At 56.9% G+C, this 9,988-nt stretch overlaps 3 protein-coding genes across 4 annotated transcripts; 2 read left to right on the top strand and 1 right to left on the bottom strand.

Annotated features, from left to right (window-relative positions):
- The first annotated feature begins 409 nt into the window (after window positions 1-409).
- LOC113217692 (cilia- and flagella-associated protein 74-like) lies at window positions 410-6,413 on the top strand. The gene is made up of 10 exons (XM_052267075.1): window positions 410-478; window positions 1,628-1,851; window positions 1,938-2,058; window positions 2,140-2,295; window positions 2,369-2,566; window positions 2,683-2,820; window positions 2,924-3,016; window positions 3,150-3,230; window positions 3,308-3,369; window positions 4,015-6,413. Exons 1-10 carry the CDS (start codon window positions 410-412, stop codon window positions 4,355-4,357), a joined length of 1,485 nt encoding a protein of 494 aa, XP_052123035.1. The 3' UTR covers window positions 4,358-6,413.
- LOC127749326 (uncharacterized) lies at window positions 4,384-6,413 on the top strand. Of its 2 annotated transcripts, none has more exons than XM_052267097.1 (3): window positions 4,384-5,389; window positions 5,467-5,706; window positions 5,780-6,413. In XM_052267097.1, exon 1 carries the CDS (start codon window positions 4,845-4,847, stop codon window positions 5,373-5,375), a length of 531 nt encoding a protein of 176 aa, XP_052123057.1. In that variant the 5' UTR covers window positions 4,384-4,844; the 3' UTR covers window positions 5,376-5,389; window positions 5,467-5,706; window positions 5,780-6,413. The 2 variants fall into 2 exon arrangements, with proteins under 2 accessions (XP_052123057.1, XP_052123056.1); XM_052267096.1 differs by having other exon boundaries at window positions 4,395-5,389.
- On the bottom strand, window positions 6,331-7,540 carry LOC113217731 (gonadal protein gdl). The gene is made up of 4 exons (XM_026437760.2): window positions 7,277-7,540; window positions 7,025-7,185; window positions 6,797-6,927; window positions 6,331-6,693 (listed from the first exon to the last, which is right to left on the bottom strand). The coding sequence occupies exons 1-4, from the start codon at window positions 7,411-7,413 to the stop codon at window positions 6,553-6,555; spliced, it is 570 nt and encodes a 189-aa protein (XP_026293545.1). The 5' UTR covers window positions 7,414-7,540; the 3' UTR covers window positions 6,331-6,552.
- Between the last annotated feature and the right edge of the window lie 2,448 nt (window positions 7,541-9,988).

The raw sequence follows: 9,988 nt of genomic DNA, 5'->3' as shown, positions 1-9,988 counted from the left end.
TAAATGACAGTGAAACTATATCTTTTTTGCTATCTTGAACAGATTTATCCCGCCATGTTCGACGAGCATTTTCTGGCGCCTTGCTTGGCGACGCTTTGACGTCGCGCAAGACCAGCATTGGCACCAGACCGTACGTTCTCCTCATGAACCATCTCCGCCGAGGGCTGTGGCGGCGAGCGTGCAGGTGTCTCCACCCGCGCCCTACCAGCCCACCAACTCGCTCTCCGTTATTGAGCTGACCAAGGAGTTGGACGAAGCCGACACTGATCTAGCTCCACCGGCGACCGATCAGAGCGACTGTGCGATAAACGTTGTTGCTGAGAACCCTGGAGAGGTTTATGAAAGTCAATCGGTTGGACCAGAAGTGATCGGTCATTTGGGGGCACCGGACGAACAGGAAACACCCGAGATGTGTAACGATCGGGACTCTTTGGATACGTACGGCGATTGTGACAGTTTGGAGACGGTGCGCGGCGAAGTACGTCCTTCCTCCCGAGCGTCCGCCAGGACGACATCCTTGATCCGTTCGGACACCATCGACCTGGGAGTTCCGGTTAGGGAGCATGCCAGATCCGCGATGAGTCTCGCATCCAGCACGAGCAGGAGTAGCATCGGATGGATAAAGAGCGCCTGCAGCGCCCAAAGCAGCGCTCACAGCAGCGCTCACAGCAGCGCTCACAGCAGCGCTCACAGCAGCGCTCACAGCGCCCACAGTAGCCCCCGCAGCAGCGCTCACAGCGCTCACAGCAGCCCCCGCAGCAGCACGCACGGCAGCAGCCACAACAACGCTGACAGCAGTGCTCACAGCAGCGCTCACAGCAGCGCTCACAGCGCGCACAGCACTCAAAGTGCGCCAAGCCGCTCCAGCCCTCGTGGCAGCCGATCGTCCGCCTGGTCCCTGCCCTCCGCGGCCCCGCGACGCCGCTCACTGCTGCCGCTGAGGGTGGGCCCCAAGCCGGCCGCCGCCGTTGCCGCGGGCCTCCCGTTGGCGCCGAGGTGCGTCGTCATGCGCGCTCAGGGATGCACTCGGTGCACTGCCTGTACCGACCGTGTGCCTCCCCTCGCGCAGGTTGTCGCTGCCGTCCTTGGCCTCCAGACCCGCACGCTCGCGCGGCTCGCGCCCTCAGAGCTGCGCGTTGACGGGCTTGCCGTCCTCACGCCTCCCCATCCCCCGCCCGCTCAACGCCCCCACGTCCACGGCCAACGCCCAGGGAGACGGCGAGGCACACCTCGCGGCTCCCTTATCCAGGCCGCGGTTCGCTACTCCCTCGGGGGGCGAAGCCTTCCGGGCCGAGAGCAGCACATCTACGCCGTCCGCTCTTCCAGTCCGTGCCGACGCGGGGGTTGGCGACGGCGAGCTGGCGGCTGCCAACTCCGCTGCCCACCGGCTGGCCCGTACCTTGCAAGCGCATGCCGCTCGGAGGGACTTCCACAGGATCGCGAAGAAGCAGGCCCAAAGTCCCGTCACCCTAGACGGGCCAGTGGAAGTGGCTCTCCCACGGGCAGGCGGCGTCTCCAGCCTCGCCCTCCAGGCTAAACTGGACGAGTTGTTCTACGGGGACGTAAGTCCGTACGCTGCTCCGCCTCTGTACTTTTACCCCGTGTCGGTACACGTCTTGCTGCGCAGGTGGCCGTGCGGCTGGCGGTGGAGCCGGCGGCGGCGATGCTGGGGGTGTGCTGCCCGGGCCTGCTCTACTCGTGTGCGCTGGCGGTGACCAACAAGGGCCGTGTGGCCGTGGCGCTGGCCGCCGAGCCCCCCGCCGACCTACGGAAGCACGTGCGCGTCAAGCCCGCGGCCCTGCGCCTGCGCGCCGGGGAGCGACGCCGCCTACAGCTGCAGCTGTGCGCCAGGTAGGTGCAGCTGCACGTGGGAACACCTTTGGCTAACCGCTAAAGGCTAATCGGCTGCCCCGATCCCTTGGCCCTCCCCCTCACAGACGGTCGTTCTCCCGTGATGCGCAGAAGTACACCTGTCAACTTTCGGGGGTGACCCAGTTTCCCGTGGAGATCGTCCCCATCTCCAATTCTGCAAGCGCCCACCCCAAGCTCACGGTGCAAGTAAATGCACAGGGACCGGCATGGACCTCTGCCACTTGGATGCACTTGTGTGGAGCGCGTCTGAGGGCTTTGCGTGTTCAGGTTCTGGTGGCCGTGTCGCCCCCGCAGCTGGAGGTGACGCCGGCCCTCGTGGACCTGGGCAGCGTGGTCACGTGCGAGGAGGCCGTCACGGCTCACATTCAGCTTTCAAACCGCTCCCTCATGAAGCAGACGTACGGCTTCTTGGGCGTATCCGAGGTACCTGTCTCGTCGTGCTGCGTCCCGGACACGCGTAACAAAGTAACCAGATGGATAAACCGTCGTCTCACAGGAACTGAGCGTGGAGCCGGGCGGCGGTTTCGGCGACCTCCAGCCCGGAGAGGTGGCCGACTTGATGCTGGTCTTTAGCCCGCTGGGCGGGGAGGGTCCCCGGCGTGTGGAACTCCGCGTCGACACGACGCTGGGCGCCGCGGCCTCCAGGTTCGGCTCCAGGCCGCTCTCCAAGCGCCGCCTCCGGGGCGGGGGCAAGGTGCGTACGGCGTCTCGGACCCTGGTCTCGGCCGCCCTTTACAAGGCTTGCTGGAAGCCCCGCAAGGATGCTGGCGGTCGTGGGCTCCTCTAGTGTCTTCCTGCTTTGTCTTTCAGGTGGCTGCGGCCAGCACCTACGCCTGCTCGGTCCGGATCACGGCGGATGTCATTTCACCCAGACTCCAGATCTCGGCGCACAGAGTTTCGTTTCCGCTGACACCTGTGGGATCCCACTCCACGACCGAGTTCACTATGGTGAGGTCTACCGAAAAACAATCTAGTGCGCCGTAAGGTTCCTCCGCCAACGAAATATTTCCTGCTGATTGAATCCCAACAATACTGCCCGAAATTTTTTCAGACATGTCTAGCCTCTGAGGCCCGCTTCTCCTTCAAGACCCCCGACGACCAGCTCCAAGTCATCCCACCTGCAGGCTCTCTCCTACTCGGTCATGTAAGTCCCTTGCCGCTGGGCGCCTCCCCGCCGGAGAGGTAGGCCGCCCATCGGGCGTGAGCGGTGGAGGGGCGGCGCTGTGGTCCCCGACCCGGCGGGCCCGGCTCTAATGTGGTTGTGTTGTGGCACCCAGCGCCTGCGGGTGGTGCTGCTCTATCTGCCAAGGGCGAGCGCACTCGCGAGCGGAGGCACCGATGCAGACCCCGACGCAAAGGTGAAGAGACGCCCGCTCCTTGACATTGCCTGCGCCGATTGATTCCCTGTTACAATCATTTCCCCTTTCTCAACCAGACTGAGGCCCAGATGCGCGTAATTTGCGAGGCGGAGACGACGGTGGACGAGGGCGCTGAGTGGTGAGTATGCCATCGTTATGTCAGCATTTATTTTTACAATTACTTTTTTCAGTCGAGGAAACCCCTTGGTTTTGCGAGGCGCGACAACCACTTCCTTTACCGGGGACCGATAGTACACACTGGTTTGTTTACTCGCCGAGTGACACAGTTCCCGATGTGTTTCCTTCCACACCGCGTGCCCTTTCACGCCTTTCCCCGAATGTGCTTAAATGTTAAATCAATTCTTCCCGCGTCCCTGTATGCCCGTGCGGCGTGCCGCCACGGTGGCAGGCTTGCCCCGGTCACTCTTATCTGATCCGATATCATCGATCCCGATCTGGTGGTGAGCGATTCTGTGCCAGCCGGGGCGCCTGCTCGGGCGCCGGCCGGTACATACTGTGCTCTGACGTCACGCTGGCGTCACGCCGTTCCAGACTCCGCGGACCAGAGCCGTCGCGTCACACATGTTTACAGTAACGCCGGTGTGAACTTGGGACCCCGCCACTTTCGCGAAAGACGCATGCTGTGACCCACCCCTTAATTCAAAGAAAAAGTTGAAATAAACATAACCACATTTCATTGGGGATTCCCGAGTACTATAATGTGTTGCGAACAGGCCCGCATGAGACCGTGCCTCTAAACCTGTTGTCGTTATGTCACCCGCAGGCGGCGCGAGTCGCTGCCCGTGCTGGCGCTGTGCCGCGCCGCGCCCGCCTCCCTGACCCCCGTGTCGCAGGCCGTCGGGTTCGGCGCGGTGGCCGCCGGCTGCACCGCCTGCCGCGTCGTGTGCTGGCTCAACGCGTCGGCGTCCTGGCTGCGTGTGCGGCCCGCCCTGAGCGCCCAGGCCCACTCCGGCGACGGCGGCGGCGACGGCCAGCAGGAGGCCTTCCGCTGGCCCACCCTGCCCGTGCTGCTGCCCCCAGGGCACGAGCTGCACCTCCCCGTCACCTTCACCCCCCTCAGCGCGCCCGGGGCCGCGCTAGAGGTGAGGCGTTGTCCGCAGTTGTAAATTCGCGTAAAGTTAATATCCCAAGACCACTTCCTATGAAGGATACGTTTTTTAATGGGCAGCCGTATAGGGAGCGAAAAGACAGCGAGTTACGTAACAATCGCCACAATACTGTGAACCCTGCAGAGAGGATGATAGATAACTAAGTTCCGAATTATGTCGGTCGAATGTCGGTCGAATGTCGGTACTCCAAGATCAGATGGCCACGTGGCACCTGCGCCGCCAAAATGTGTTCTTATTTTTTTTTGTACATTCGAGCGCACTGCTCAAAACAATGAAGTGCACGAAAAATGTCGAAAAATTAGGTACACATTTGTGTGGGTGCGTCATTTATTATGTTAGATGCTAGCGGTACCGTCGTCGCGCCGACACAGGCACCTAGCCCGCCAACTAGTTGCCGGGTGACAGGCGCCCTACGCTCACCCCGCGGTGGAGCGATCAGGCGGAGCAGGCTGAGGTGCGCGAGGGCGCCGCCGACACCTCCACGATGAAGCCGCGCGCCCACCGCGAGCCACGAAAGAACCCGCGCCCGCCCCAGACCTCCGAGATGGTCTTGAGCGCCGTGCGCGAGCTCGCGGGGGCTGCGGCGGCGGAGACGGCGGCGTCCTCGGGCTCCCCGGCGGTGCAGGGGGCGCGGCCCCGGGACGTAGTGCGCTACATACGGCGCGAGTACAACGTGCGGGCGGCCTGGGTCAAGCGCGACGTGAACAACGCTCTGCGCTGGGGCGTGGAGTACGGGCTCCTGACGAAGCCGCAGTGGGGCGTGTACCTGCCCGCGCCCGCGTCGCCCGCCGAGCTCAGCCAACAGGCACGGCGCGAGAGTATGCTGCGCCGCGCCGTGGAGGGCTTCCGAGAAGCAGGCCTCCTGGCACGCCTCAACCACATCGGCATGAACCCGGACCCAAACCACGACGACGCGGCGGACGAGCCCACCTTCGGCGACGATGAGGCGGACGAGCCAACCTTCGGCGACGATGAGGCGGACGAGCCCCACCCCGATGAGGAGGGCAACTGCTAGGCAGTGACGAGGCGGTCGGTCGTGGCGGTGAACGGCGGCCCTGGAGCCCCCAGGGGAAGCTGGGGGTGACGGAGGCCTTCTGGACCCGCAGGCGTCCGGCGTCATGGAGTTGCAGTACCTCGCGGCGGAGGCTCCCTGGTCGGGGTCGGGCGGCCGCGCGGCCCCGGCTGCGGAGGTGGCGCCAGGGGTGGCCGCCGCGCACCTGTCGGGGACCGTGGTGGACGCCCAGTACTGCATCGTCCCCGACGCCGCGGTGGTCCGCCTGACCGCGAGGCGCCGCGTCCGCCGCAAGCCCGACAGCGCCGACTCCCCCGACAGGATCATCTTTGAGGTGAATGCGACGGGCCTCGGCCAATGCTCGCTTGGGCCCCGCTGAGAACCTCGTCCAACCCCATTTCTTGCAGATCCGGAACACCTGCACCGCGCCCCTCGACCTGGCGGTGGCCGACCTGCGCGTTTTCGACTTGGGCCTTCGATCACCCCGAGCGTCCCGGGAAACTGCAGACGCAGTGGCCGACGGCGCGTCCGCGCGCACGGATGTGGCCGACGTGGCCAAGGTGTCCAAGACCATGACCGACGCTGAGCGGGCTCTCCTCAAGCAGTGCGCTGCTTCCACTCGAGTGGATGGCGCCTGCCCCTTCCAAGTCCGCCCGGAGCCCGAAAGAGTAACGACCGTGGCAGCAGGAGCCCAGATGTCGTTCTCTGTACGATTCGTGCCGCCCATCTTTGCCAGGCAGTACATCGCCACCTTCGAGCTGCGCCTGGGCAACGGCAGCACCGCCAAAGGTATTCGGACGTTCACATGTTTCGGGAATTCCAGCCCGGAACTTGTGCAAAAGAACAAACCACCAGACGTCCAGCACTAACAATTATAATTGCAAGTGACACTGTTCAGGGGTTAATTATCTTATCTGAAGAGTTACTTGTTGATCTCTCACAAATAAATGCTCTAGAAAATGTTATAATGAATAATTTATTACAAATGTACGCTATTTACATTGATTAGGATACCAAAAATAAAACATGATTTTCATCTCATCTATGTACAACTACATGTAGTTTAAGGAAATAACAGCTCTGTCCAGGAAGAGATATTAAAATTGAAGTAAAACTTCAGTTTGAATTCCTCTTACTGGATAGAGCAAGTTTAAGGAAACCTAAAAAAAATTACCATTCATCAAGAATCAGGAATTTCCATTTTGCTAAGTCGTAGGATGAAGTCTAATAAGAAAATTTGTACTTTTATCTCTGCGCTACTCATAGTGACATAAAAACCTGGAAAACCTGCCTTTTCAAGAGTTTCTTGCTGTTCAGCAACCTTCAAAAGCAAGAGTTGATAGGAAATGAGACCCACAAAATAAGGATTTCGCACAAAAAAAAATTGCCATGGCCAAATTTTTTAAAAAAAATTCTGATCTTACCTTTTGATCTAGTTGTTTAACTAATTTCATATCGACATCAATAAGTTGTTTGCGATGCTTACCAGCCATAGAAGAACGAATACTTTCATGCTCAGAGGGAGGAACACCTTCTAAGGCTTTTGCTGTTTCGGCTGCAGGTAAGAATGAATTGGAAAATTGGCTGACCTACTTCGCACACTTTGCACAGGGCAGTAATATTGAGACCAAAAATTTTGATAGTATACTTACACAGCTGCTTATCTGTAACTTTCTGCCTTAAATGAATGAGATATTTTTCTGTGACATGCTGTATATCCATTAATCCTTTCACAATTTCAAAATTAATACTATTAGTCAAACAGTGGGCGAGGTTGGAGCACAATTCTATTGAGATCTTTTTCTGGTACTTCCTGTGATAAAAAATGTGTGCAATGAGACATTCACAGTAAATCTGAGGTGTAATGTAAGTTGCAGTAAAATACAAATAAAGGACAAACAAACCTCGGTATATCTGCAAGCATAGCTTTCAGCTGACCGAGGTAAAATTCATACCGTACTTGCACTTCCTTTGCAAGTTCCGTGTCGTCAGGCGTCACTTCTTCAACCATTTCCATTGCGGTTGGAAGAGCAACAACCATTTTACGAAGGAGACATTGGAAATCGGAATTGATATTTGACAGTTGACAATTAACAGAGGAACCTAACCTAGTACTTTGATTGTATACAAATGCTGCGCATAACGCGGTCAGCTCGTATTCACCGCACGCCCACGGTCTGCACGTATGAGAAATTCTCGTTCATGATTTCCCGAGCCTTCTGCGTATAGCAGGCTTCACGGCGCACGCGCCGCGCGCCACTTTCAAACCGGTGCGCGCGCCGCGTCGCCGCATGGTGGCGCTTAGAGCATGATGCAGTATTTGTTAGTGTTCTGCTTTGCAAAGACAATAAAGCGTGTTCGTGGAAACGACATGTGCAGTACATCATTCGCCGTTTACGAAACTACCAAGTTCAGCCTCTGCAAACACTCATCATACCTGATAGGTAGGCTTGGCAACATCTTTGCCTGCATCACATTCGTGAAACTGCCAAGTTCAGCCCCTGCTGTTGTGTATTCGTCATAAGTGAGTCGTGAAACGGAGGAAGGGCATAACTGTTATCCGATAACTCGACTTATCCAAATGACCTCTTGTTTGTATTTTAAAGCCATTTGGTGCATCACAAGTACCACACGTCACCATCAGAAGTGAACCTGTATCATAAAGTTAATATCCCAAGGTGACTTCAGAGACATATTCTGATGCACCAAACGGCAGCAAAAGTCACACAAGAGGTCATTTGGATAAGTCGATTATCCCATTATCCCCCTCCTCCCGCTTCACGGCTCAAGTTGTCTACACGTTTGATCGTCAGCTGTCATTTCTGATAAATGTCCTGTCACAAAGATCCAATAAACAGTCAGTTGTCATCGTCACCAGTTAATTTGTCGTCCACTGCCTTGCGATGGTTCCTCTCCCTCGCCCGCTGACCACAAGTATCTATGGTCCAACAACTTCATAGAGTCAAGATCACGACCCATTAATTCGGAATACCTGCCAGCGAGCTCTCACAGCGCCTGATAGGTAGGCAACATCTTGCCTGCATTGCATGCGTGTACTGCGGGGCGGCCTACCACGAGTCTCGCAGGCGCACAGCTCCCGGGACTGACACGTCCTTATTTGTGGCCACACAAATGTGGCGCCGTAAGCGAGTTGGCAAACCCGACCATTCGGTGCCGGTCGTCCTTCCTGGCCCGGCGCCTGCCGAACGGTTTTGCTGGCGCAGCGAAGCGGAGCTGGCCTGGCGACTGGCGACTCCGTTTGGCGGAAGGACGAGCCTGCTTGTTAATCATTGCCCGATTGAGGCGGAAAGGAGGGGCATGTCCGCGTCTGTCGTCTTCCGCGCACTGACACGACTCATCCTTATCTTTCGACGATATCCAGGGTTACGGATCTTGCTGTCCTTCAAAAATCATGGATCTGTTGCATGTAGTCAGTCAGGTTCCGGGCTGGGAATAAAAAGTCCGTCTGAAAAGTGGAACAATGGGGAAAAGACACAAATTTGGCTAAATTGAATTAAATTTTGACTGTCTTTCTGCAAAGATGCTATCTATATCGCACTTTTTGTGCGGCTATACAGTAGAGTAGATTGTGAGCATTACGGGCGCATTATTGTTACAGTCTTACGAAGAAAAATGCCAAATCCTTCGTAATACGAAGGATTTGGAAGTTTCGTAGGTACGAAGGGTTTGGCATTTTGCTCGTAAGGTTTTAACTGTGCGTGACGCGTGACGTCATGGGACGTTTTGTGCTTGCCCGGCTATTTTTTGCCGTTACTTTTTTCCCGAAACTCTCTCTCTCTCACACACACACACTATGAGAAAGTAGTCACGAGAAGTCATAACCCGAATCATGACGTCTCGTTGAAGAGGCGAGGCGTTGACCTAACCACACCGATGATGGCAGCTCCACCACCGCGGTGGGCCGGGGGACGAACGCCCACCAAACACTGCGTGTAAACCCGTTCTTTCTAATCGTTTCGGTATGCGTTCGGTCGCGACGCGGTTTGGAGTCCGACATTCATCCACGGTCTTGTCATCGCATTCCGCAGCCCGCTGATACTCCTCCCCCTGTTCAACGGTCCCGTAATAGTGTTGATGCGATCAGGCAGACATCAGCTCTCGCGGCGGCGCGACGCGGTGGGGCGACTGCACTAATGAGTTTTCTCTAATTTTTCTCCGATATGCCAACATTTCTATCAAAGGGGTGTGGGGGTGTGGGACAGGTGGGGGCGGCGGTGGCTAACCACCATGTCGCCCTGCTGGCCTGGCTCGTCCTGGCGCGGCTGACAGAGGGGGCTTATGCAGCGTGGGTTGCCTACATACAGGAGTTTCACTGATAAATTAATTGTTCGGCAACTGGCGTGCACAAGTGATCAGTGCTCAACATTACGTTGCACACTGTTGGTGGATATTTGAATACTGAAGTGTTTAACAGTAAAGTTGAATACTTACGTGTTTACCAGTAAAGTTGAACATTTAAGTGTTTAACAGTGAAGTTGAACGCTGAAGTGGTCACCAAATTTACCAAGTATGTTTGTATCACAAATTCCTATGTACACCGTAGAGATGAACACTTAGTCAGGCTCTCTAGAGATTGAGGGTGGTGGTGGTAGGGA

The sequence above is a fragment of the Frankliniella occidentalis genome, unplaced genomic scaffold (genome assembly GCF_000697945.3).
Source record: "Frankliniella occidentalis isolate FOCC.00 unplaced genomic scaffold, Focc_3.1 Scaffold46, whole genome shotgun sequence".
In the NCBI taxonomy this organism is placed as follows: Eukaryota; Metazoa; Arthropoda; class Insecta; order Thysanoptera; family Thripidae; genus Frankliniella; species Frankliniella occidentalis.
This window is presented reverse-complemented; position numbering and strand designations above follow the sequence as displayed.

Coding starts and splice junctions, on each gene's coding strand:
- LOC113217692 (XM_052267075.1), top strand. CDS start 410: ATGTGTAACGATCGGGACTCTTTGGATACGTACGGCGATTGTGACAGT. Junction 1,852..1,937: donor CAGCTGCAGCTGTGCGCCAG/GTAGGTGCAGCT, acceptor TCCCCCTCACAG/ACGGTCGTTCTCCCGTGATG. Junction 3,231..3,307: donor ATGCAGACCCCGACGCAAAG/GTGAAGAGACGC, acceptor TTTCTCAACCAG/ACTGAGGCCCAGATGCGCGT.
- LOC127749326 (XM_052267096.1), top strand. CDS start 5,479: ATGGAGTTGCAGTACCTCGCGGCGGAGGCTCCCTGGTCGGGGTCGGGC. Junction 5,707..5,779: donor CCGACAGGATCATCTTTGAG/GTGAATGCGACG, acceptor CATTTCTTGCAG/ATCCGGAACACCTGCACCGC.
- LOC113217731 (XM_026437760.2), bottom strand. CDS start 7,413: ATGGTTGTTGCTCTTCCAACCGCAATGGAAATGGTTGAAGAAGTGACG. Junction 6,928..7,024: donor AGTTACAGATAAGCAGCTGT/GTAAGTATACTA, acceptor TCTTACCTGCAG/CCGAAACAGCAAAAGCCTTA. Junction 6,694..6,796: donor TTAAACAACTAGATCAAAAG/GTAAGATCAGAA, acceptor TTGCTTTTGAAG/GTTGCTGAACAGCAAGAAAC.